The sequence below is a fragment of the Megalobrama amblycephala genome, linkage group LG7, assembly GCF_018812025.1.
Source record: "Megalobrama amblycephala isolate DHTTF-2021 linkage group LG7, ASM1881202v1, whole genome shotgun sequence".
NCBI lineage: Eukaryota > Metazoa > Chordata > Actinopteri > Cypriniformes > Xenocyprididae > Megalobrama > Megalobrama amblycephala.
The window spans coordinates 44,052,085-44,079,531 of NC_063050.1; the positions used below are offsets into that span (position 1 = coordinate 44,052,085).

Below are 27,447 nucleotides of genomic sequence, written 5' to 3' on the forward strand. Positions count from 1 at the left end.
GTAACCATAGTGACGAAACGGAAGGTGTTATCCGCGCTGATTGTTGAAGTAGAATTAATAGAGAGTTGGCCGACAAGTTTAAACCTTTTTTTTTTAAAGTCTATGGTTTAAACCTGGTTGTTCACATTCGACAGCGGAGGACATTTAAAAGCGATGGATTCAGTACTTCTATACGGAGAAGCTGAAGGATACATTCAAAGTCTGGAGAATTTGTCACTGCGTGATATCGGAAGCCCAAGGTATCTTATATAAAAGTAACGGTAAACTAGAATAAACACTTTCATCTAGAATACACATGCCATTATTACTGTGTGTGTGTGTGTGTGTGTGTGTGTGTGTGTGTGTGTGTGTGTGTGTGTAGGTGGTTTCGCCAGCATGAATTCATTGAGAAGCTGAATATGCAAGCAATTCTGAATGCCAGTGCCAGTCAGGAGGAATTCATAAAAGACCTCTTTGTTTCTCTTGGAAAGGTATTGTTTATGGTTTGTTGATTATTCATCGGTGTAATTTGTTGCAGAAAGTGGGTTAATGTACCAATTTCATGTGTAACTTACTGAGCATAATTACAAATAAATTATAAAATGGACTATTAATTCCAAATATTTTGCTGTATCTATTATTATTGATTTTCTAAGGATACATTTTGATAGTTAATATATATATACACACACATAAAATCATTTCTTATATATACAGGGAGTGCAGAATTATTAGGCAAGTTGATTTTCTGATCATATTTTTTTCCCAAGCACATTTTACCAATTCCAATCCACATCAATCTTAATAACTACTATTAATATTGTTTTTAATCATTTATAAGTGATATATAATTGTTCATGAAGGCTGGAAATGAAAAATGCCTTATATTCAGGTGTGCAGAATTATTAGGCAAGTTTTCTTTTACAGGCAAAATGAGCCAAAAAAGAGATTTAACTCAGACTGAAAAGTCAAAAATTATTAAATACTCATGAGAAGGACGCAATACTAATGCAATACTAGAAATTGCAAAGTTAAAGCATGACCAAGGGACAGCAAAATGCTCATTGGGTCAGCGGGGTCAGACAAAAACAGGTGGAAAAGAAAAGACACATGTTAACTGCAAAATAATTAAGAATTAAGGTGAAGAATTAAGTGTGAAACCATCAGGAACCCTTTAGTCTCCAGCGCCACCATTTTCCAGAGCTGCAACCTACCTGGAGTCTCCAGAAGTGCAAGGTGTTAGGATCTCAGAGACTTAGGTTAGCTAAAGAATCCTAAAAAATGACCTGCACTTGATAAGAATCACAAGCTGAAGTGTTATAAAATACATGAAGACTGGGTTTTAATAGGGCTTATAGACAGACAGCTTGAGAATGACTCCTGATGGACCAGCACCACATCCTCTTGTACCACTGTTTGAAGAATTTATCCAGAATCTGGCAGTAAGGTGTTTGAGTTCACTTTTAGTCCATCTCTTATCCTGAAATGTCTGTCTTGCAGAGATGGACTAAAAATGATCTTCCAAAACTTACTGCCAGATTCTGGAAGATAAATTCTTCAAACAGTGGTACAAGAGGATGTGGTGCTGGTCCTTCAGGAGTCACTCTCAAGCTGTCGGTTTATAAGGCCTATAAAAACCCAGTCTTCATGTATTTTATAACACTTCAGCTTGTGATTCTTATCAAGTGCGGGTCATTTTTTAGGATTCTTTAGCTAACCTAAGTCTCTGAGATCCTGAGACCTTGCACTTCTGGAGACTCCAGGTAGGTTGCAGTTCTGGAAAATGGTGGCGCTGGAGACTAAAGGGTTCCTGATGGTTTCACACATAATTCTTAATTATTTTGCAGTTAACGTGTCTTTTCTTTTCCACCTGTTTTTGTCTGACCCCGCTGACCCAATGAGCATTTTGCTGTCCCTTGGTCATGCTTTAACTTTGCAATTTCTAGTATTGCATTAGTATTGCGTCCTTCTCATGAGTATTTAATAATTTTTGACTTTTCAGTCTGAGTTAAATCTCTTTTTTGGCTCATTTTGCCTGTAAAAGAAAACTTGCCTAATAATTCTGCACACCTGAATATAAGGCATTTTTCATTTCCAGCCTTCATGAACAATTATATATCACTTATAAATGATTAAAAACAATATTAATAGTAGTTATTAAGATTGATGTGGATTGGAATTGGTAAAATGTGCTTGGGAAAAAAATATGATCAGAAAATCAACTTGCCTAATAATTCTGCACTCCCTGTATATATATATATATATATATATATATATATATATATATATATATATATATATATATACTGACTGACTGTCTGTTCCTTACTTTTATTGTGAAGCGTCCTTGAGCTTGGGAAAGGTGCTATATAAATTAAACATTATTATTATATATTATTTTTATATTATTAAATAAATAATTTTAAACTGTAATAATAATTCACAATATTACTGTTTTTACTGTATTTTTGATCAAATAAGTGAAGCCTAGATGAGCAGAAGAGACTTCTTTTGATATTATGAATTTTACTGCCCCCAAATTTATGAATGGCTTTTTCTTTTTCCAGATACCCACACTGATCCATGCAATGATACTTACAGAAGTCTGGAAACATAAAGTGTTACCCATAATTTGCAAACTCCAGGACTTTAATCCAAAGAGTACGTTTCTACTCTATATGGTGGTAAGTGGACTCGGCTTCAAAACCATGTCAGGCTCTTATTTAAATACATTTTCTTCCAGTCTCTTTGGGTCATTGCATTTTCTCCTAATTTCAGATTCACCATGAGGCTACCATTATAAACCTGCTGGAGACAATTATGTACCACAAAGTAAGTACATATTCTCTGAGAAAACAGGTTTTTATATATCTAGATTTGTAATTTTTCAAAAAGAATTGTATTGTTTGCACCTAAAGTAGAAACTAAGACCACATTATAAATGTTAACCTAAATGTTGATGTGTGTTTGTGTGTTACACATTCAGGAGTCCAGTGAAGCTGCTGGTGATAGTGTGCTTGATTTAGTCGATTACTGTCATCGCAAACTCACACTGCTGGCAGGACGTTCTGTCTCTGGAGAGATCCCAACTGAGGACCGAATTACACACACACAGCTGACAGACACGGCATCTGTGCAGGTAAAGAACACTCTTAAGACCTGTTCACACCAAGGACGATAACGATAATGATAATGATAAAAATCGTTTGAAATACAGAAGAATAGCAGAGTTCATACCACAACTATAACGGTAATGGCACAGAGAAACGATATCGCTGGAATCACTTTCAGAACAATTTTGATGAACAATAAAAACAATGACAGCCTATCAGAATCCATCCCACTTTAAAGAGCTTGAGCATTTAATAAACAGAACATTATCGTCTGCTCGTGTGGACGCTCATGTAGTTATTGTTATAGTTATCATTCTTGGTGGGAACGGGCCTTTACTCTTAAAAATTAACCATAGCTTACATTTACATTAGATTTACTAGAACTTGTTCAATGTTTGTTGCAGGATCTGCAAAGACAAAGTGACATGTTAGAGTTTGAAATCTCTATCAAGGCTCTGTCAGTACTGTGCTACATCACCGATCACATTGAGAGGTATTGCAGCTACTGGTTATTTAAAGAGACAATAGTAAACATTTTACAGAAAACAAATGATAAAATACATATTTAAATACAAATAAATTATAAAATATATATACACTTTAAATACATATGCCTACTAATTAATGTTGAAATTTCCCCTTTTAATGTAGTTTGAGTTTGAGTGTGCTGTCGAGGATGCTGTGCACTCATAATATGCCCTGTGTGCTGGTACAGTTGGTGGAACATTGCCCCTGGAACAGAGGTTAGTTTCTCCCTTGTGTTTTAAGCGTATGTGTGATCATATATTTATTTTCTTTTTCATTAAAGAACCTCTCACAATCAGAATACATAGGGATCAAATTACAGAACACTAGCAATTGACCCTTCGCAAAGACCCGCCCCCCTTAGTTACTGTTGCTTTGTCCGACAAGCCATGGCGCTGTTGCATTTCCACACAGAGTGAAAAATACATCGTGGAGCAAAGAGGACACTGACAACACGTCGACAGACAAGACAGAGCAGGTTACTTATGATATTAAACAAAGTCCCAGCTTACAAATTGTGTAATTTGTTTTAAGAAATTTGAATAATAAAAAACGTTATGTGGCTCTTTAATGTGTCGTGACAGATTGCTGTAGCGCCTCAGCTCAAGCGGCTTGTGAACCGATCGTCTCTTCTTACCAGTTAATTTATAGCATAAAATAAACATGAATGAACATCAGAAGGAATGTTGTTTCAAACGCAGAAAGACATCAGTACACACCATTTTTCAAGTTCAAGTCCACCGAGGTTAATCTTCTAACTCCTGACTGCTTTGTCTGACAAAATGGCGTTATGATTGGTTAGATCACTTGTCAATCAAACTCCTGGCGAAGGGTCAATTGATCCTATACTAAGCTCCACCCCCTTTTTTCTCACTCAGGCAAGCTTTACACAATGTCACATAGGAATGGATCAAATAGTTTCATGAGCAGCACTGCACAGGAAAAGTGCTCATAAAGTGGGACAAAATTTAATTGAGAAAAATCATATGCACAGTTATGTATGTATAATTGTATTGTAATGTAACAAAATGTATAATTACATTTTTCATTTTTTATTCGAATGGTGGAAACAAGCTTCCATACTTGTCTGATAATATGATGAACAAGGTAGGATTGATCTGTAACATTTTTGACTGAATAGTCTTTTTCTCCCATGTAGGTACCCTGGAGAAATACACAGAGGGAAAGTGGAGGCCCGTCCTGCCTGAAGATCAGCTAAAGTTAAATAAACATGACGGCCAGGTGTGGATGGCTTTACTGAACCTGATGCTCAAACCAGACTGCCAAAGAAAATATGATTTCAATAGCTTTAACAAAACACAACTTTTAAAGGTAAGACTTTACATAGAAGGGGCAATATCATTGCTGGCTGAGCCATTATAGTGTTCCTGTAGTGTTTTAAATTGGTATATATAAACATATATACATATATATAAAAATGCATATTGAGAGAATATCAGTTTAATAATATATTTATGAAACACAAAATATTGGAAGAAGAGGCACTTTATTCCATGCTGAATTATGCTCTTATACAGTATCTGGATATGTACGTGTTCTTTGACACCAAATATGATTTATTTATCTATCTTTATGTCTATCTATCTATCTATCTTTATGTTTCTTGATATGACTCTGTGTGCAGCTTTGTGGGTTTTTGACAGAGGTTGTGATAGATCAGTTACCAAACCTACTTGATCTCAAGCAGTTCCTCAGTCAGCTTGCTCTCACAGATCCAGTGGCCCCTAAAAAAGATCTAATCTTGGAACAGGTACTCCAGCAAATGCACACACATACAGTACACTACTGATCAAAAGTTTGTGGTCAGTAATATTTTTAAAATGCATTAATACTTTTATTCAGCATTAAATTGTTCAAAAGTGACAGTTAAGACTTTTACATTGTAAATTCTATTTCAAATAAATACTGTTCTTTTGAACTTTTTATTCACCAAAGAATCTTGAAAAAGATACATCAAGGTTTTCACAAAAATATTAGGTAGAACTGTTTTCAACAGTGATAATAATAATAAGGAATGTTTCTTGAGCACCAAATATTAAAGGTGCCCTAGATTCAAAATTTGAATTTACCTCGGCATAGTTGAATAACAAGAGTTCAGTACATGGAAAAGACATACATTGAGTTTCAAACTCCATTGCTTTCTCTTTCTTATGTAAATCTCATTTGTTTAAAAGACTTCCGGAAAACACGCGGATCTCAACATAACACCGACTGTTACGTAACAGTCATGATATTTTTACGTAATACAGTTACGTAATACATGATATTTTTAGTGATATTTGTAAATTGTCTATCTAAATGTTTTGTTAGCATGTTGCTAATGTACTGTTAAATGAGGTTAAAGTTACCATCGTTCTTACTGAATTCACGGAGACAAGAGCCGTCGCTATTTTCATTTTTAAACACTTGCAGTCTGTATAATTCATAAACACAACTTCATTTTTTATAAATCTCTACAACAGTGTAGCATTAGCCGTTAGCCACAGAGCACAGCCTCAATCTCATAGAGAATCAAATATAAACATCAAAATAAATACAGCATGCATGACGAACATCTTGTAAAGATCCATTTGAGGGTTATATTAGCTGTGTGAACTTTGTAAATGTGCTGTCATATAATCGAGAGCTCGTGTGGCAGGGAGCACGTGAATTAAAGGGGCGGCGCGCTGAAAAAATCAGTGCATAGTTAATGATGCCCCAAAATAGGCAGTTAAAAAAATTAATTTAAACAAATCTATGGGGTATTTTGAGCTGAAACTTCACAGACACATTCAGGAGACACCTTAGACTTATATTACATCTTGTGAAAAAAGCATTCTTGGGCACCTTTAATATAAGCATAATAGAATAATTTCTGAAGGCTGAGGTAATGGCTGCTGAATATTCAGCTTTGCCATCACTGGATTAAAATATATTTAAATGGAAAGCAGTTATTTTTAATTGTAATTATACTTTATTTTTGATCAAATAATTGCAGCCTTGGTGAGCATAACAGACTTCTTTCAAAAACATAAAAAATATCACTGATCCTAACTTTTGAACATTATATAATAACATGTCTTTTTGGTCACCTAAGGCAAAATTAACAAACCCAAAACACCTTTCTCATTCATTTAGGTGCCAGAGATTTGGAATAATATTGTGACGGAGAACAGCAACAAGTGGAAAGCCATAGCTAAATTTCAAGTGACGCATGTTTTTAACCCCTCTGAAAGTGAATTAAGAGAACAAGCTAGCAGGTGAGAATTGATGCGTATTTGTACATTTCTATTGTAAGGGATGAGAAGATGAGGTACAGTTATAAAATGTTAGTCTAACAGTATGCGTATATTCTGTATAGATACCAAGTTCTGTCATGAAACTCTAGATGGCACAGGCTGATGGGTCCTTAATGCAGCCTAATGACATTTACATTGTTAACTACATGAGACATTCTCATTGGTTCCAGTCATATCTGCAGCCAATGAGCTTGCTGCTTGACATTTAAATAGCTGGTTAGCTTTTTCTATAGCAGTTCCTCTGAAACCACCTTCCCCAGATCTACCTGTATAGATCTGTTATGTAATTTTATATATGCTCTTTGTGAAGCAGCATATGTCTTACATGCCACAGCAGTGTATTGGTGTTTTTATTGCCAGTGGCAAGTTCCTGTACTTGCTCTGCAGCAGCATCAATAATCTTCAACAACAGCAATAATCAACAGCAATAATCTATTCCGCCAAGTCCAAATACATTAACATTGTCATATCCATTACCATGCTAAACATCTTGTGAGAGTTGTCATGATAGAGTTGTTTATCTGCGCCCTTCTGATTAGGTTGGCACAGACATATAATCTGGATGTGATGGAGAATCTAATCCCAGACAAACCCAAGTGTGGAGCCTGTGGAAGAACGGGTGCAAAACGCTGCTCCCGCTGTCAGGGGGAGTGGTACTGCAACAGGTGAAGCAACACAATTTTTGTGTTATTGTTTTTGTTTTGGTTTTAGATTTTACCCCTTTATGTGACTAATCAGTCCTTTACTATACTAATGTCCTTAATGTATAAACTAGTAAAAATAATACATTTTAATTGCCCTTTCATGTGTTGGCTTCGTCAGTATTTGTTCAGGATTATATGATTGTTTGTCTGGTGTTTCTCTGTAGAGAGTGTCAGGTGAAACACTGGCCCAAGCACAAGCCTGCATGCAAACTCATGGCAGAAGCCATACAAAGACTACAGGAAGAACTGAACATCAGCAGCTGAGTTACAGCACTGCTAAATGAAAGGGATGGAGAGAGAGATGCTGTGGGATTCAGAAGTGCAGAAGAACACATTCACTATGAATATTTATATGGACACTAATGGAAAGGGGAAAAAAGATACAAGAAACTGTTCCTGACAGTCTTCTTTCATTAGCTGCTCTATGTTTGTATATTGGGTTCAAAGAGAGTAATTAGATCATTCCTGGTGAAATCTTTCATATATAGTACATGTTCTTTGTAAATGCATGCATATGAACATGATTATATTTGACATAAAACTATTATTTGCACACAACTGTTAAAATATACCATTATCCTGACATATTGTTATTAAAATACATTTGAGATCCAGTCACTTTAATTTTTACTGACACAACTTTATTGCATTTGTTGTAAAGGACCTTATTTCATGGAACACAAAAAGAAGAAACTTTGAACAATGTCTTTGCCACTATTTTCGGTGTCTGGAGCTTTTAAGCATACTTTAATCCTTTCTTAAAATGGATGCAAAAACACAGTAAATCCAGGACCAGTTATTATATTTGTGCCTTTTACAAAGGACACCACAAACCATTTTAAGCTGATTGATTTATTGTAAATTTCACACAGCCTCCATTTTGCAGTGGGATCCCATGTTGCCCTGTCATGTCACACACTGTAAAAACACAAAACACTTGGTACAAGTGCCTGTGAGTCTCAAAACCTGGGTGACAACAAGACCTTAGAAATCTGTACTGTAACTCTGCCAAAGAACAAAGGCCGTGAGAGAGATGTTTGGGTTTGTGGATATCAGTAAAATATGTAACAGATTTGGAACTTAGTTTGAATTTCATTCACAAAAAAAGAAAAACATTTGGTTTGTACAACATAGAACTATGTGGAATTGTATGACCACTGTATGCTGTACTGAGACATGCATTTTAAGAAATTACACACACTGGACATATTAAACTATTTTCATTATTTTGATGTGGACACAAAAAAAATATGTAAGACACTCAAAAGAATAAAACAGAAATACAACAGAAACAAAAATCTTTGCTCAAGATTAACTGATCAATAACAGTAATTTTGGTTACACTTTATTTTAAGGTGTCCTTGTTACAGTGTAATTATACATTTAAGTATTGAGTAATATTAATTAACATGTACTTACTATAAGGTTAAGGATTGGGTTTAGGGTTAGCTCCGTGTAATTAGGCATAATTTACTGTTATTACTACAGCAAGTACATGTAATGTGTAACAAGGACACTAAAATAAAGTGTTACCTTTGTATTTAGTTGTGTAATTATCTTGTATCAAAAGTACTGACATTTCAAACATACAGGATCAATCAGTCTTTTAGGACATTGGCTTCAGATAATTTGTCTTTAAAGAACATTGAGCCTTTTCCAGTGCATTTAACATAAAGTTAGCAAATAGTTTTTCTTTTACTAAGAAGAAACGTTTCTGAAACTAATACTTGATTCATTCATTGAACAACAAAATGTAGAAAAAAGTAACATTTCACAAAAGAACGTAAAAGATAACTTGATAAATGAAGTACTTAATTTTTCTACTGTAAATGCTTCCGAATCTTCTTTGACCACCAGACTTGGGATGTTTGGTTCAGAAACACCATTTCATGGTTTCAAAATCAAGAATCAATACAATATCACAGTGCGCAGACAGATATCGCAGACCTTTGTTGTCCCTTTATATCGCCTTAAAATGTTAAAAAGACCAGTACAAAATCTAGATGTACCCACAATTATGTCTAAAGGACATTTTATAAAATAAGATATTAACAAAATACATACAAAACTTTCAAAAACTTGAAAGTGTAAAAAAGAACACATTGATGTTTACCATGTATAATGAATTGTATGTAGAATATGCTTGAAATCCTTCAGTTAAGGTCTGAGTATGTTTTCTTGTTAGAAACTGGAAAAAACTATTTCCTTTTTTCCTGTCTTCGTTTGTCGTCCTTGGTTTGAATCTGACTTAAAGACAATCCCTGATTAAAAAACAAAAACAAATATTAATTTAGACTCAAAAAATACATAGCTTGAGATACTGTAACATGGGTCACAATGTGATTGTCTTACCTTGCTAAGCTCTATTTAGCTCCAGTTCTCAGCACCACTGTAGAAAAAAAAGAAGAAAAAAATTACTAAAGACTCCAGAAATGTCAGTACTTTCAGTTACTTAATGTACACATAGATGAAGAGTCAGGTAAAAACTTATCAAAAGGTAAAGGAGTGACAGGAAGTCATGCAATGTTACATAAACAGTGTGACATGTTACTAGAAGAACATGTGAAAGATCAGTGACAACATAAATGATTTTAGTGAAAGATGAATGTCACACAAGTGGCAGAACAGAGTCCGCAAGTAACTTTATGAGTCATGCACATGACTGTAGAACATGGAATAATTGTGAATTCTTAATAGGTATAATATGAGTGACAAAGAAAAGAGGAAAGATGGAAAGAAGGAATGATTATGAATGAACACAAAGTTCAAGTTTAGACAGTTCAGACATCAGCAATAAAAGAAAAAGAATCAACAAGAGGATCACTGACATGAACGAATGTGTTTGTAGAGGAGACGGATAGTGAAAAGATAAGAGACGAACAGATGAACTGTTGAAATGTTTTGTACCTGTAGGCTGCATGTGCGGTTGTATACCCCGTGTGAAAGTGTGTAAAGTGTGTGTGAATTTGTGTCACCAGTCAGGCTGTCTCGGGGGGGCTGAGGCCCGAGGATACCACCTCATTGTGTCATAAGATGGATAGCTGAAAAAAAATACAGGTTAATATTTGAATAAACCTTTTGAGTTTTGAATGGCAGTATAATTTGGAAAGAAAAAATAAAGTGGAGTCTTTAGTTTAGCTCCAAAAAGCACAGAAAACATGCAGAGTATAGGGCCGTTCACACAGAACGCGTCTTTGCGTCTAAAAACGCGAGACGCAGCGCTCAGGAGTGGATTTTAAAAAAGCGCAGCATAGAACGCGAGAGTCTCGAGACGCGCCTTTGAGACGTGATGCAATAACGACAATAACGGAAATAATAGAAATAGGCAAACTGCAGAATTTACAAATACAAGTTTTTACATGGAAAAAAAGAAAATAAGATAATAATGAGCGCCTTCTCCGCCATGTTGCCATTATATAAAACAGTTGTCATGCCAACTCGCAACGCTTGCCCCGCCTCCAAGTTCTTCTGATTGGTCCACTGTTTTGGAACTGACATTGATGAGCGGCGCTGCGTGTAAAAGTTGAAATTCTTTTAACTTGACACGGCGTCTTAAAAACGCGGCGCTCATGTGTGGGCGCTGCAAAAGACGCGAGACGCGAGCGTAACGGTCATGCACGTCCGTCAAGCGCGTGTTTACATAGAAAAACAATGGGAAAGTAGCGCATTGGAATAGAAAAACGCGTTCTGTGTGAACGGCCCCATATATGGCTGCGTCTGAAAACCTAAAAATGCTGCCTTCAGAGGATGCAGTGCAAGGTAGGAAGGCATCAAGGCATGTCTGAATCCAATGTTAGCTTCACTTCCTGTCTTCTGAGATACCTTCATCTGATCAATTTTTTAAAGGGTTAGTTCACCCAAAAATGAAAATTATCCCATGATTTACTCACCCTCAAGCCATCCTAGGTGTATAAGACTAACACAAATGGAGATATATTTAAAAATATCTTTGCTCCTCAAAGCTATATAATGGTTGTGAATGGGGGACCACATTTTAAAGCAAAAATAAAATGCATCCATCCATAATAAAAGTAATCCATATGGCTCCAGGGGGTTAATAAAGGCCTTCTGAAGTAAAGTGATGGGTTTTTGTAAGAAAAATATCCATATTTAAAACTTAATACTAACTATAACTAGCTTCCGACAGTCGGCCGTACACCTCGATTTGCGGTGATGAACATAGAAGCACAGAGAATAGAGCAAAACAAAACACCGGTCATGAATTAGAAGTCTAAAATGATAATTTTAAAGAGAAATGTCAGAGGATTTTAATATAAGAGAAGAGGAGCTTGAGTTTGTTGCACAGCCCTATTTGTTTAAACCACAAGAGATGTCTAAGCTTACGATACTCCTACATCCTACGTCATATATCGCTTCAGAGGTTACTCATTTGCGCAGTATGCATATGGTGCTAGTTATTTGAATTTATAAAGTTTTAAAGGTGCCCAAGAATGCTTTTTCACAAGATGTAATATAAGTCTAAGGTGTCCCCTGAATGTGTCTGTGAAGTTTCAGCTCAAAATACCCCATAGATTTTTTTAAATAAATTTTTTTAACTGCCTATTTTGGGGCATCATTAACTATGCACTGATTTTTTCAGCGCGCCGCCCCTTTAATTCGTGTGCTCCCTGCCACACGAGCTCTCGATTATATTACAGCACATTTACAAAGTTCACACAGCTAATATAACCCTCAATTGGATCTTTACAAGATGTTCGTCATGCATGCTGTATGCATGCTTCGAATTATGTGAGTAAAGTATTTATTTTGATGTTTATATTTGATTCTCTATGAGTTTGAGGCTATATGCTCCGTGGCTAACGGCTAATGCTACACTGTTGGAGAGATTTATAAAGAATGAAGTTGTGTTTATGAATTATACAGACTGCAAGTGTTTAAAAATGAAAATAGCGACGGCTCTTGTCTCCGTGAATACAGTAAGAAACGATGGTAACTTTAACCTCATTTAACAGTACATTAGCAACATGCTAACGAAACATTTAGAAAGACAATTTACAAATATCACTAAAAATATCATGCTATCATGGATCATGTCAGTTATTATTGCTCCATCTGCCATTTTCGCTGTTGTTCTTGCTTGCTTACCTAGTCTGTTGATTCACCTGTGCAGATCCAGACGTTACTGGCTGCCCTTGTCTAATGCCTTTCATAATGTTGGGAACATGGGCTGGCATATGCAAATATTGGGGCGTACACCCCGACTGTTATGTAACAGTCGGTGTTATGTTGAGATCCGGGTGTTTTCTGGAAGTCTTTTAAACAAATGAGATTTACATAAGAAAGAGAAAGCAATGGAGTTTGAAACTCAATGTATGTCTTTTCCCTAACCCTAACCCTATGCCAAGGTAAATTCAAATTTTGAATCTAGGGCACCTTTAAATAATTTTCTAACAAAAACATATCAGGCAACAAGTCAGCTGAATAGGTTTTCAGATGCAGCCAATATATATGGATATACAGTAAATGCATGCTGGGAAACGAATGTCATGCTATTGCACTATTCAATATTTCCCTGTATTTCAGTCCTAAGTCAATTTGATTTTGTATCTATGAAATGTATTTTGATTGATTTAATAAGATTTCATAATGAATTATAACAGATCAATCAAAACAAGTAGGGATCCACCGACATAAAAACCATGCTGATAGTTACATGACATCTATTTTCTTGCTTTGGGCAGTGAAACAATACGATTATACACATCTATGCTATTTTTGTGTTTAAAACTAAATACATTAAAAAAATGACAACAGAAACACTAAAAACCAGATTAGAGTTTTGCTAAAGTGCATTGAGGCAAAATATAATATAATGTACAGTATGAAAGACGCATAGCTGTTAATTTTTAAAGTAGTTCAAGTATGTTTTTGTTTTTTATTTAACACCAATGTTAATGCTAAGTATAAGTTATAAATGTACAGTTAATTTAAAAAGGAAATGTTTAAATATAAAAAAAACTTTGCAAGATTCACAATGTTAATAATTATGGAAGTCCATCATAGTCTGTGAAAAGAGTCCATACAGTACATACTCATAAAAACATCCATGCACACAATTGATTTCTATAGACACTCAGCTAAGACTGATGATTTCAGCATGCATAGAGATGAAGAGGTGGAATAAACTCTACCTGCTCATCACGGGGTTGTTTATGCCATATAAAGGCTCATTATGATAACCACTGACAACAACATCCATACTACTGTAAAACAGTGAATATAAATGCAAACATCAGCTGCTTGTAATATGAACATGATATGTATGAATGAAAGTGAATAGTTCACAGAGTGAACATAAAGATAGTATTGAAGGTTTCAAAGGTGCAATGATAAGATGAACAATAACAAGAAAAATGGAAAAGATGAGATAGTTGATAACAAAAAAGAAAGAAGTGGTTGGTTATCAGAACATGAACAAATGGTGAATATGGGAATTTAGAGTGGAAGTTGAGGATATAAGAGACCGAAGATGACTCTTAAAAGAAGGAAATAAGGTTGTTTCAAACACCTGTGGAGTGAAAATCATTTTTGAATTTTGGTAAGATATTCAGTTGCAGTTTTTTAGAAAAAGTTTGATCCATTTTATAAGGTCATATTTCACTTCACATATGACAGGTAGTGCGATCTTGTGGTGATGGAACTAAATTAAGTATTAACTCACTCATCATAGACGTCCTCAGTGTCCATCCTGCGGTAGAATTTGGCAAGTTTTACCGACATGATAATGCTGGGAATGAGGAGTACACAACATCCTCCCAGACCGAACCAGAATGTGTTCTAAAACACAAAAATGCACAAGAGAACACATTAGCATAAATGTCCATAAACACCTCATAAAAAAAAGACTTAAATATATATAAAAAGTGTCTTATGAAAAAGGAATGTGAGACAGTACATTACACTACCGTTCAAAAGCTTGTGGTCAGCAACATTTAAAAAATATATATATTTGGCAAGGATGCATTAAATTGATCAAAAGTGACAGTAGAGACATTTATAGTGTTCCAAAAGATTATTATTTTAAATAAATGCTGTTCTTTTGAACTTTCTATTCATCAAATAATGATGAAAAATCAAATAATTTCCACAAAAATACTATGCAGCACAACTGTTTTCAAAATTGATAATGAGCACCAAATCAGCATATTAGAATGAAAATTCAGCTTTATCATCACAAATTAGTTACATATAAAAAAAACAGAAAGCAGTTATTTTAAATTGTAATAATATTTCACAATATAACTCTTTTTACTGTATGTTTGATCAAATAAATCCTTGCAGCCTTGGTTAATAATAGAAACTTCTTTCAAAAAATAACTTGTGTGAATGCTTTTTCTATCCTCATCTAACGCTCATCTTGTTGTCTTGGTGTGATAAATCTCTGTGTTAAATGGATTGACCCAGTCTGCAGGGATGTTCTGTGTATGGTAGTAAACATCCATCTACCAAACTTAATACTGTTGAAAGTACAACATAAATGGCAACACTTTACAATAAGGTCACATTCGTTAACGTTAGTTAATGCATTACCTAACTACGAGCAATGCATTTGTTGTTTGTTAATGTTATTTAAAAATACAACTATTCATTGTTAGTTTATGTTAGCTCAGGTCAATTAAATAATATTAAAAGATTGGTAAATGTTTAAATTAACATTAAATAAGATTGATTTAGAGGTATTTTTTTCATGTTTAGTTCAAGAAGACTAAGAGTACCATATGCTAGAATTAATAGATTAAGGAAATCATTTGTTCATCAGTCGGTAAAATTAATAAATCAGATTTGGGGGTCTAAGTAGGCCTCAGGATTCTGAAGAATGGATGGGATTTAGTGGAGCTGGATGTTGTTGTTTTTTTTTGTGTGTGTCTATTGTAGTCTATATCTATTGTAGTCTTATTATTTGATGTGAACTAATGTGAGACAGTAAACGATGTTGAATGTTGGAAGAAATTCCAACAATAAAGTGAAACTGAAATTGAAATGTTAACAATGCTAACAAATGGAACCTTCCTGTAAAATGTTACCACATAAATGTCCTATACATATTTCAGAATGTTGATATAAATGACAGTGTCTGTCAAGCTCCAAACATGACATAAAAGCACCATAGAAGTAGTCCATATGACTAATGCGCTAAATTCCAAGTAACAAAAAGAGCATTTTGAACTTCCTGTCTAATGGCGCTTTTCCACTGCATGGTACAGTTTGGTACGGCTTGATACGGCTCACTTTTTGGCGCTTTTCCACTGCATGGGATGGCTTGCTACGGAACGGTATCTTACACATCACATTTAGTATCGGTACAGCTCACCTGGAAACTCAACCGAGGTGGTACTATTTAAGCGAGCCATACCGATACTAAATGTGATGTGTAAACACAGCAGATCACTGATTGGTCAGAGAGAATCATCATTACCGGCGTCATTGGCTTTGAAACACAAGACACCAAACCCACTAGATTTAAATAGTCAGTAACAGTCACCACAGTATAATTTGTTCGTGAAACGATTCGCTTTAAATGACTGTCGCACGCAACTTGAAAAAATAAATGGCTGTACTGTGGTCAGTAGATGAGGTGCAGACTCGTTGGTAGATGAGGAGAGGATCCAAGACAGTAGAGGTGGTGCAACTATAATGATCAGTCTATAAACCTACCCACTTTGAAGTGGTACTAACTGCAATGGAAAAGCAAACCGAACGTAAAGCGAGCCAAGCCGTGCCGTACCGAGCCGAGCAGTTGTGTTTTCGATCAAAAAAAGAAAAGAAAAAAAAAAGTCATATGGGTTTGGATCAAATTGAACGAGAGTAAATTATGACAATTTTAATTTTTGCATGAACTATCCCTTTAATTTAACAGCAGAAATCAGAACTTCCCCAATTACATAGCTCTGTGAGTGTGTGTGTTTGCCTTTGGATTGTATATTTCTGTAAGTTCATAGTTTTTGTTCACACACACACCAGCATTCACACTGCAATAACATCTCTCTTCCGCTGCATCTGGGGGCTCAGAGTGTGAACAGTAACAATCTTGTTCTGCTCTCTCTCTCTGAGTTTGTGTGTGTTAGGGAATATTCATGCATATGCTGCACTGGGTATATCCAGTATGTCTCGCGAGTATCTCGGGTTCTTACATGTGCTACTTGTTTTTGTATATCTTACCACTGAGTCAACAATGAAGCTGCAGGCTACGATCTCTAGCGAGTCCACAATGTTGCTGATGGGCTTGCACTGGGCAACCTCCGTTGCCAGCTGCACATAAAGAGACATACATTAGTATATAACTGATTTAGTTGCAGTGTAACATGACAAAGTGCTGCTCTTAAGGAAAATGCTGGACTTTGTCTGATCTCAGCATACTCACTGAGTGCTTGACCCACTCCGTATATTGTGAAAAGTATCCCATAATGTTCTTAATGAATTTTTCAGTCTCCTGTGACATTTTAACAATACAAAAAATGTTTAAAATACATACATAGAGCATTTACAACTGAACTATTAAAAATATATACTTTTTTCTGCAATAGTATTTTGTCCAATAAAAAATCTAAACGTCTTTAAAACAAGTTAAATTTACTTGAGAAACAAAACTGTGCAAGGTAAGATTTGTTTTCAGAGAATATATATTCAATTAATATTATTTTTTGCCATTAATATTTTGTTTTGTGTGCGTGTGTGTTTTAATCATAAATCGGTAACTTTACAATAAGGTTCATTAGTTAAGCATTAGGTAATGTATTAACTAACATGAACTAACCATGAGCAATACATTTGTTACTGTATTTACTAATCTTCGTTAATGTTAGTTAATGTAAATACAGTTGTTCATTGTTTGTTCATGTTAGTTCACAGTGCATTAACTAATGTTAACAAGATTTTAATAATGTATTAGTAAATGTTGAAATTAACATTAACAAAGATTAATAAATGCTGTATAAGTGCAGTTCATTATTAGTTCATGTTAACTAATGTAGTTAACTAATGAACCTTATTGTAAAGTGTTACCCATAAATCTAATAAAACAATTAGGCCTGGTTTCACAGACAGGTCTTAAATTAGGCCTTAGTTCAATTAGGACATTTAAGTAACTTTTATACACATGCCTTAGAAAAAAAACATTACTGGTGTGCATCTTGAGACAAAACAATGGAACTGACATATTTTCAGATATGTGAGTGCAAGTTGCTTTCAGTTAAAACAGATCAATATTGCATTTTAGTCTAGGACTAGCTTAAGCCTTGTCTGTGAAACCGGGAGTTCATGTGGTTTATTCTTAAAACAAGAAAAATAACCCTATCATAAGGCTTAATGTCTCATACAGTTGGCTTCTCAAGTAAATGTATCTTGTTTTAATGATGTTTAGATTTTTTTTTTTTTTACTGGAAAACAAGTCTATGTTTCTATTGATCAAGATTAATAATTAGTAAATTAATAAATTAATATATTAAGAAATGAAACAAATGTGTTTGTACCTGTTTGACCACATGTGAGACATTGTTGGAGATGAGATACTCTGCTTGCCTCGATGGCATTCAGGACATTTGTCACTTTAATCTAAAGGAAAAACCGTGAGTAATATTACATAATTATTCACATAATAATTATACAGAGGCCCTAAAATCTATTTGGACACTTTATCCAATCCTAACCATGTACAAATGTCATTGCATTATCTAAATATTAAAACCAAGTGGCATTTATTTTATAGAAAGATTTACATGAAATTGCATGTATTTACTGGACTTACAGGTAGTTCTCTGGATGTTTTCTGAAGCAGTTTGATGCTTTGACTTAGAGTGCCCTACAAGAAAAAAAAAAAAAACATACATCCTACTTAAATAAATATATAAATAAATACTATATAAAACTCTTACAATCTGGTCAACCCCTCAGTGAGTCACTGGTTTCTCCTATGAATCTTATTCAATTAAATCTTTTTAGTAAGTCAGGCTCAAGCGTGTTCTTTTGAACACAATTCTTTAGTCGTTGCAATACAATTTCACAGCAAAAACTGCTGAAAAATCACACAGTACAAACACAATGACTCAAAAAGAACACACTTACACAGACATACAAACACAAACATTTACAAAACACTTCTGAACTACTAAAGCTGTCCACATTTATTGAAACACGTTTTTAGAAGTACATTTATTTTTGTTTTGTCACGTCACATGATACCAGTTGTTGGCTTACCCTTGCTTTCACAAATTTCTTTGGTTCCATTTGAAAAACAAATAAAAAATAGCATAAAGAATAAAACTTAGAATAAAACTTTCTGTGTCCTCATAAACCAAATGGCTTAAAACATACGAACATTTTTAATTGAAATTCAAAAAATTACAAAGGATGTCTGTGAAGCTTATGTTTCCCCTAAACCATATATGCCAGTATGTGTACCAAAGACAGGACAAATTAGGACAAATTTGCACCCATAGGTGAACTAAATCTGACAAAACCTCCTTTTGAGTATGTCCCCATATGTAAAATCGTGATTTGATGTAAAAAAAAAATTTAATTGTAAAAAATGCAGTTTAGTTTTCTGTTTGTGTTAGAATGTGGGTTAGAGTTAGGTTACAGGATTTTTAACTAGCTGTATAATAAAAACAATAGAAGACTAAGTAAATGGTTGTGTGTGTGTGTGTGTGTGCGCATGCATTTTTGTGACATATCAGGACACAAATTTGTATAATGACATGGGTTTGACATAGGTATTACAAGGAGGGGGTGACTTATGAGGACATTACCCCATGTCCCCATTTTTTAAAAGGCTTATAAATCATACAGAATGAGTTTTTTTGAGAAAGTAAAAATGTGCACAGTTTTCTTTGATGGGTAGGTTTAGGTGTAGGGTTGGTGTAGGGCAATAGAAAATATGGTTTGTACAGTATAAAAACCATTACGCCATTACGTGTGTGTGTGTGTTTTACCATAGCCTGTTCCATTGGCACCACTTGATCTTTGTGGATCTGTCTGATACTACTTGCATGACCCTTGAGCGCATTCTCAAGAGCCCCACGTGGCTAAGAAAGAAAGTGAAAGAGAGAGATACATTGAAAATGTATAGAACTGTCCCTCCCTAAAACACATTTTTAAAAACCCTCACTTTATAATAAAAAAAATAATCATTTTCACCACATCTTTAACATAATTGAATGTGACTTGCAATACTAGAGGAGGAGTTTGACTTATTAACTATAAAGCATAATATCTATTAACAAGTAGACTCACTTCTCAGACTAACATTTTATGCCCATTTTAAGTGCTGTAAAAGGCCCTCAGTCATATTCCCATAAGCACATGCACAAACTGCATCACCACACATCCTGTAGATGTGTGTTTCCACCTCATGAATGCAGTGCCTGTGTCCCTCTACACTGGAGGGGAGACTGCCATATAAGGTTTCAAAATGTTCCAGAGACTGACCTCCCAGTGTTAACTGACATGACTCACTTTGATACATAGAGTAAATAATATCTGCTCTAATGAACTGCCAATATCTTCACGTGTTATAAAACAAAACATTAACTGGCTGGCATTTGAAAGTTATTCATTTGTATTTGACTCACCAGTTGGTCTGCTTGAGCTTCAAGTTCATTTGCGTAGGACAAAAGATCCACAACTGTCACTCCTTTATTCACCTGTCAATGAAATCATCCTTAAAGTGTGTTCTACCGTTGTGCCTGTAAGTGTCTACGAGAGTGTGAGGGTTACCTCAGTTAGATAAGCCTGATAGTCAATTTCTCCAATGCCTGTGTTGGCGAAGTCAATGAGGTTATCTTTGCCCTCCTGTTCCAGAAGAAGCATTCCCTGGAGGTCCACGTTCACACTATTAAATATCTTGGCCAGTTCCAGGTTATACTGTTAAGAAATCACAAACAAATGGTTAGAGTACTTATGTCATGCGCAGTATGTAGATATACACAAAAATATGTGAAATGTCTTTTCACGCACCACTGTGGCATTGAGAAACCTGTTGAAGTTGAACTTGGTTTCCAGTTGTAGTGCTGAATATAAACCATTATTCTCATAACAATCTCTGAGCAAGAGGAAAAGTGACAAGTAAATCAACACAGCAAACAGGCTCCAGTGTCAAATAAATTGTTAATTAAAGAGATAGTTCATCCCATAAATAAAAATTCTATCATCATTTACTCACTATCATGTTCCAATCTTATATTCAAAACACAAATGAACATATTATTTTAATAAAACCAGAGCGATTTCGGTCTGATTGTGTCTCTTTAGAAGACTTGAACTGCTCGATTCATTACTTTTACGATGTCTTTATGAACTGTGTCAAAGTATTGGTTGCGTAGACTTTCAACAGAGAAACAGAAATCTCTCAGGTTTCATAAAAATATCTTCATTGTATTTCAAAGATGAACAAAAGTCTTAAGGGTTTGGAATGACACGAGGTTAATTATGACAGCATCTTCAGTTTTGGGTGAAGTAAAGATTTAAGCATTGATCTTTAGCATTGATCTTTGCTCACTTACCTGTACATACTGCCTATAGTAAGGTCGATGTTTGGATCTTGAAACAGCATGCCAGGAAGGAAGTTCTTTTTGGCAGGATGGACCATGTATGGTGTGTCAATAATCTGCACAGCATTAAAAAAATTAAAATTAAATTCAAAAGAGTCAATTTTCCATATGCTAATCAGTACATTTGAGATTATCTTCAGTTTCATTTCAGCTTTGCATTGTTGCAAACTCGTATGACTTTTCCTTATTCTTCTGAACTATTCATTTAATATTAAAGGTGTACAAACTGTCAAGTAACAAAATTAGATATGTTGGCAACACTTTATTTTACTATGTCCCTGTTACATATTTTACATGTACTTACTATAGTAATAACAGTAAATTAAGCACAGTTATAAGCAACAAACCCTAACCCTAATTATATAGTAAGTACATGTTGTTACTTAATATTACTCAGTACTTATTTGTATAATTAGACTTCAAATAAAGTGTAACCACAGTGTCCTTGCTAAACATGTACAAACCCGATTCCAAAAAAGTTGGGACACTGTACAAATTGTGGATAAAAAGGAATGCAATAATTTAGAAATCTCATAAACTTATATTTATTCACAATAGAATATAGATAACATATCAAATGTTGAAAGTGAGACATTTTGAAATGTCATGCCAAATATTGGCTCATTTTGGATTTCATGAGAGCTACACATTCCAAAATAGTTGGGACAGGTAGCAATAAGAGGCCGGAAAAGTTAAATGTACATATAAGGAACAGCTGGAGGACCAATTTGCAACTTATTAGGTCAATTGGCAACATGATTGGGTATAAAAAGAGCCTCTCAGAGTGGCAGGTCTCTCAGAAGTCAAGATGGGCAGAGGATCACCAATTCCCCCAATGCTGCGGCGAAAAATAGTGGAGCAATATCAGAAAGGAGTTTCTCAGAGAAAAATTGAAAAGAGTTTGAATATATCATCATCTACAGTGCATAATATCATCCAAAGATTCAGAGAATCTGGAACAATCTCTGTGCGTAAGGGTCAAGGCCGGAAAACCATACTGGATGCCCGTGATCTTCGGGCCCTTAGACGGCACTGCATCACATACAGGAATGCTACTGTAATGGAAATCACAACATGGGCTCAGGAATACTTCCAGAAAACATTGTCGGTGAACACAATCCACCGTGCCATTTGCCGTTGCCAGCTAAACTCTATAGGTAAAAAAAAAGTCATATCTAAACATGATCCAGAAGCGCAGGCGTTTTCTCTGGGCCAAGGCTCATTTAAAATGGACTGTGGCAAAGTGGAAAACTGTTCTGTGGTCAGACGAATCAAAATTTGAAGTTCTTTTTGGAAAACTGGGACGCCATATAATCCGGACTAAAGAGCACAAGGACAACCCAAGTTGTTATCAGCGCTCAGTTCAGAAGCCTGCATCTCTGATGGTATGGGGTTGCATGAGTGCGTGTGGCATGGGCAGCTTACACATCTGGAAAGGCACCATCAATGCTGAAAGGTATATCCAAGTTCTAGAACAACATATGCTCCCATCCAGACGTCGTCTCTTTCAGGGAAGACCTTGCATTTTCCAACATGACAATGCCAGACCACATACTGCATCAATTACAACATCATGGCTGCGTAGAAGAAGGATCCGGGTACTGAAATGGCCAGCCTGCAGTCCAGATCTTTCACCCATAGAAAACATTTGGCGCATCATAAAGAGGAAGATGCGACAAAGAAGACCTAAGAGAGTTGAGCAACTAGAAGCCTGTATTAGACAAGAACTTGTCTCCTCAGTCCCCAGACGTTTGCAGATTGTTATAAAAAGAAGAGGGGATGCCACACAGTGGTAAACATGGCCTTGTCCCAACTTTTTTGAGATGTGTTGATGCCATGAAATTTAAAATCAACTTATTTTTCCCTTAAAATGACACATTTTCTCAGTTTAAACATTTGATATGTCATCTATGTTGTATTCTGAATAAAATACTGAAATTTGAAACTTCCACATCATTCTGTTTTTATTCACTTGTTGTGAATTTGTACAGTGTCCCAACTTTTTTGGAATCGGGTTTGTAACATGTACTTACTTTAAAATTAATAGAAAAAAATACATGCAAATAACCTTAAACCAAACCCTAAGCCTAACACAGAATGAGTTTTTTTGATAAAGTAAAAATGTGCACAGTTTCCTGTGATGGGTAGGTTTAGGTGTAGAGGTAGTGTAGGGGGATAGAAAATACGGTTTGTACAGTATAAAAACCATTATGCCAATGGAATGTCCCTATAATTCACAAAAGCAAATGCACGTATGTGTGTGTGTGTGTGTGTGTGTGTGTGTGTGTGTGTGTGTGTGTGTGTGTGTGTGTGTGTGTGTGTGTGTGTGTGTGTACGTGATTTGATGCGTGTATGATCTGAAACTAGCCCAGGATTTGCCCAGGATTTTTCAACCCCCTTTTTAAAACTTTTGCTCAAGTGCGCGCACACACACACACACACACACACACACACACACTCTCCTAGCTAAACCACAGGTTAACATTAATACAAGGGCTCCAGTGTTGTATACATTATGTAAGATTATACTGGTCTGCTTCTCTTCTCCCTTCCAAAAACTACACAGGATTTGTACTTACGCCTGAACTTACATGCGTGTAAGATTCGACCCAAGATAGTTGATTTACTTATGTATAGTTTTATTTATCTATTTATTTATTTATTTATTTTGTGTGTTTATTTATTAACTATTATAAAACTAGGAATCAAATTGGGTCACACTTTTTATTTGGTGTCTTTTTACTGCTATGTACTTACATAAAAAAATGTTTAGTACAGTGTACTTATTGTGTTCATGTTGCTGCTATTGAAGTGAGACACGAGTTAGGTTTGGGACAGGTTTGGTGGTATGGTTAGGTTTAAAATTATAGATGCAATTACAGAAATTAATTACAGGTGTAATTACATGCAGCTATTTTTAAATACAAGTACAATGTAAAAAATGTATGTACACAATACATGCTAAAATTAAATGTTAGTACATAGTAGTTAAAAACACTTAATATAAAGTGGGACCTCAAATTGTTCAAAGTTTGTTAATTGTTTCTCACAGGGTAGTGTGCCAGTACCTTAAAAATCTGTCTGTTAGCCAGCGGCTCACACACAAGCTTCTCTATGTTTCCTCCAACAACAAATGTGGTGACTACAACTCCCATGAGCACCCAAGAGAAGATGAAGCTGAAGCCAACAGAACTGATCACCAACAGAGCGAAAAAAAGTGAAAAAGAAAGTTAGTATCTAACTTTTAACTATAATCAAATATATTTTGATATGCACTTTGTGGGAAGATATTGTGTAGATAAGTATTATAGTATATGTTGTTTTGGTGTTTCCATGGCAACTCACGCCATCAGTAGGTTTCCTCCGGTGTTGGACAGACAGCCACGTGTGGTGGGCGTGGCATTTTTATCATAGCCACATGATCCACACAGCAAACCCAGGAAATTAAAGGTCAGAATCAACACGACCATACAGCAGATCACTACACACCCCAACCATCTACAGACACAGAGACAGAGATAAAAGAGATATTGAGTGAAAGTGAGAGTGTACACTGCAAGATTTCATTATTTTTTTTAAAGAAATTAATATATATTCATATATATTTATATTCAGCAAGAATGCATTACAGATTTTGGTCCCACTTTATATTAAGTGGCCTTAACTACTATGTACTTACATCAAAAAATAAGTACAATATACTTATTGGGTTCATATTGAATTGCAAAATACTTTTGCTGCTTTTGAGGTGGGATACGGGTAAGGTTAGGGAAAGCTTTGGTGGAATGGGTGTAAGGGATGGGTCAACAGTATAATTATAAATGTAATTACAGAAATTAGTTATAGATGTAATTACATGCAGGTGTTTTTAAAATATAATTACAATGTAAAAACATGTATGTACACAATAAGTGCATTGTATCAAATTATTAATTTAAATGTAAGTACATAGTAGTTAAGGCCACTTAACATAAAGTGGGACCCAGATTTTTTTTATTTCTCAATACTTGGGTCACTTTTTCATAACTCTTCACACACTGAGCACAAAAACAGTCTATGTTGGCTAAACTATGGATTATTTATTATTGCTTTGGCACAAAATGCACTCGATGACATCTTTCAATTTACCTAAATTCTTTTCTCACTCAGACACAAACACCAACAAAACAACAGGTACCTACAGGCCAAATGGCACGTTTACATACTCACAGTGTAGCCCACATTAACTTTTAAATATGTCATTAATATTTAGTTGAGTTTGGTTCTGCACACACTATTTGCATTTACTATAAATGCGTTTGTCTCTACTTGAATGTTCTATGAGTGAATTCGGCTGCATCATGTGGTTATCACTCACGTAAATAACATCTCAAAAAAGGAGTGACAGCTGAACATATCTGTAATATGTATGTGGCGTCAGCTTCATAATAGTAAGCTACCTGTAGAAGTCCAGCTGGTCGATCTGGGGGTAGTACGCTTCAATGTTCTTCTGGCTCTCCGTCAGGAACTTAGTAAAGTTCTCAAGTGCTGGTTCTACCGGGAACATCTTTGTGAAACCAATTATCTCTCCACATGACCTATCCAGCAGCCCTTTCACTTCTTTAACAGTCAGAGACAGAGAAAGATCAAATGAATATTTGTTTGGGAATATGAAGATGAGATATATGAACATGTAAAACGAGACAGAAACATATTTTTTCCCCAGTATTCCCGTGACATGACTAAAATTTCTAGCACTAAAACATCTCTGTGAGGATTAATGTTGAAGGGACACAGTACATGAGGCACACTTACTGGGTAGAGCTTCATTTTTAAAAAGAGACAGACAGGTTCCAGAATGCATAGGAATAGATACGAGAACAGAATAATATTTAGTTTTTTTGTGATTTCTTTAGTTTTTAGAGAACAAATAAAGTTAACATGTTGAGTACAGACAGATGCTCTGTTGCAAATCCTAATGAGTCACCTATACAGGCACCACATTAAGGCATCACTCCCTATGTAGGCAGCAAGGCAACACACCAGGTTTTGGTACAAATCTAGATAGTTGAATAGAGAGAATGCCCTCACCTGACACAATATCTTTCGTCTGTTCCCTGACCAACCTTGGTGTGTCGTTAAAAGAAGAGTAGCCCTGAAGAGATAAACAAAAATAAAAGGTGGTGAAAAAACTGTCACAGTACATTACAGGGGAACTAACAGTGGGTGCGTGATAGAGATAGACCCATCTGACCTTCTGTACAATATTGCTGAGGTCTGTTTCAAGCACAGCGTCCAGATTGGCCAAAGGCGCTTCAACCTCAGGCAACTGTTGAATGACATTTAGAAGTAACAAATAAACCACACAGACCAACATGTTGTACCATGTTCCTAAAGACCCAATGATTTCACGGTGAATGCATAAGCCCTCAATATGTCCTGTCTAAACTAAGCAAATTGATACAGTCTTTACTAGGTCTCATGGGAAAATCTATGACTATATATTAATTTACAAATTACTAAATTTAAAATTCAGGTATAGAATTAGAAGCCTCATCTGTACTGAACTAAATAAACCTCGCTTTTAGTGCCACACAGTGGACATTTCACCTAAATTTTTGTTGTATGTGCACATAAACTGGGATAGACGAACAGTATTTTAACATAGAAAACTTAAAAAGGTACCTATTTCATGTTTAACTATTGCATAATAATTGACAGATTCCTATACCAATGACACCCTGATACACAAACGTAAATGTGTAAATGTGGGTTGTGTGTGAGTGTTACCCCATTAAAGTTTGCGCTGAGAGCGAGCTGGCTGAGTGTTCCACGGATGGTGATGCAGGTGTGTGTTACGTCTCCATTGGAGCAGGCCGGGTCATTGAGTGTGTTTGAGAGAGACGCACGTTCAGACTGTAGAGAGTTCTGGAGTCTGCCCGTCCCTTCCTGTAGGGTCTCCAGTGATGTGGTCACACTCTCTAATGACTCTTTGGCCTCCCGCATGGCTGTACACACACAGAACACCTTCATTATAACACGCTCACAGGCAGAAAATAAATATATGAACCATTGGGAGGGATTACACTGCTGCAAATACACAACTGATCACAAGTATATGCCATTTTCTCATTCACATATATTTGTTTTTTCCCCCTATTCAGATTTTTCTGAAGCTATTTATGTTCTCATTTCATCATAAAAACAAAAATATGGCAGCATTACATAAATATACACAAGACTGCTTAAATCAACAATACTGAAAACAACAACAGAACAAAGA

At 35.4% G+C, this 27,447-nt stretch overlaps 2 protein-coding genes across 2 annotated transcripts in view; one reads left to right on the top strand and one right to left on the bottom strand.

Annotated features, from left to right (window-relative positions):
- The first annotated feature begins 17 nt into the window (after nt 1-17).
- On the top strand, nt 18-8,234 carry zmynd10 (zinc finger, MYND-type containing 10). The gene is made up of 12 exons (XM_048197651.1): nt 18-239; nt 362-470; nt 2,547-2,663; nt 2,758-2,811; nt 2,966-3,118; nt 3,497-3,585; nt 3,744-3,835; nt 4,777-4,949; nt 5,263-5,388; nt 6,756-6,877; nt 7,456-7,581; nt 7,785-8,234. Exons 1-12 carry the CDS (start codon nt 154-156, stop codon nt 7,882-7,884), a joined length of 1,347 nt encoding a protein of 448 aa, XP_048053608.1. The 5' UTR covers nt 18-153; the 3' UTR covers nt 7,885-8,234.
- A 5-nt stretch (nt 8,235-8,239) lies between these two features.
- Nucleotides 8,240-27,447, bottom strand: part of prom1b (prominin 1 b) — a 38,646-nt gene continuing 19,438 nt past the window's right edge. Inside the window, 21 exon segments of the mRNA XM_048197650.1 lie at nt 8,240-9,881; nt 9,973-10,009; nt 14,303-14,418; nt 16,801-16,890; nt 17,003-17,071; nt 18,111-18,155; nt 18,157-18,192; nt 18,386-18,439; nt 18,835-18,852; nt 19,569-19,661; nt 20,208-20,279; nt 20,353-20,499; nt 20,593-20,677; nt 21,138-21,241; nt 24,254-24,377; nt 24,531-24,683; nt 25,625-25,784; nt 25,980-25,988; nt 26,256-26,319; nt 26,419-26,493; nt 26,955-27,172. Coding sequence (XP_048053607.1) covers nt 9,988-10,009; nt 14,303-14,418; nt 16,801-16,890; nt 17,003-17,071; nt 18,111-18,155; nt 18,157-18,192; nt 18,386-18,439; nt 18,835-18,852; nt 19,569-19,661; nt 20,208-20,279; nt 20,353-20,499; nt 20,593-20,677; nt 21,138-21,241; nt 24,254-24,377; nt 24,531-24,683; nt 25,625-25,784; nt 25,980-25,988; nt 26,256-26,319; nt 26,419-26,493; nt 26,955-27,172 — 1,754 coding nt within the window. The 3' untranslated portion in view covers nt 8,240-9,881; nt 9,973-9,987.

Excerpts from the sequence above, each read along its gene's own strand:
- zmynd10 (XM_048197651.1), top strand. The coding sequence starts at position 154 with ATGGATTCAGTACTTCTATACGGAGAAGCTGAAGGATACATTCAAAGT. Across the intron at positions 471-2,546 it reads TCTTTGTTTCTCTTGGAAAG|ATACCCACACTGATCCATGC; the intron begins GTATTGTTTATG and ends TTCTTTTTCCAG. Across the intron at positions 3,836-4,776 it reads ACATTGCCCCTGGAACAGAG|GTACCCTGGAGAAATACACA; the intron begins GTTAGTTTCTCC and ends TCTCCCATGTAG.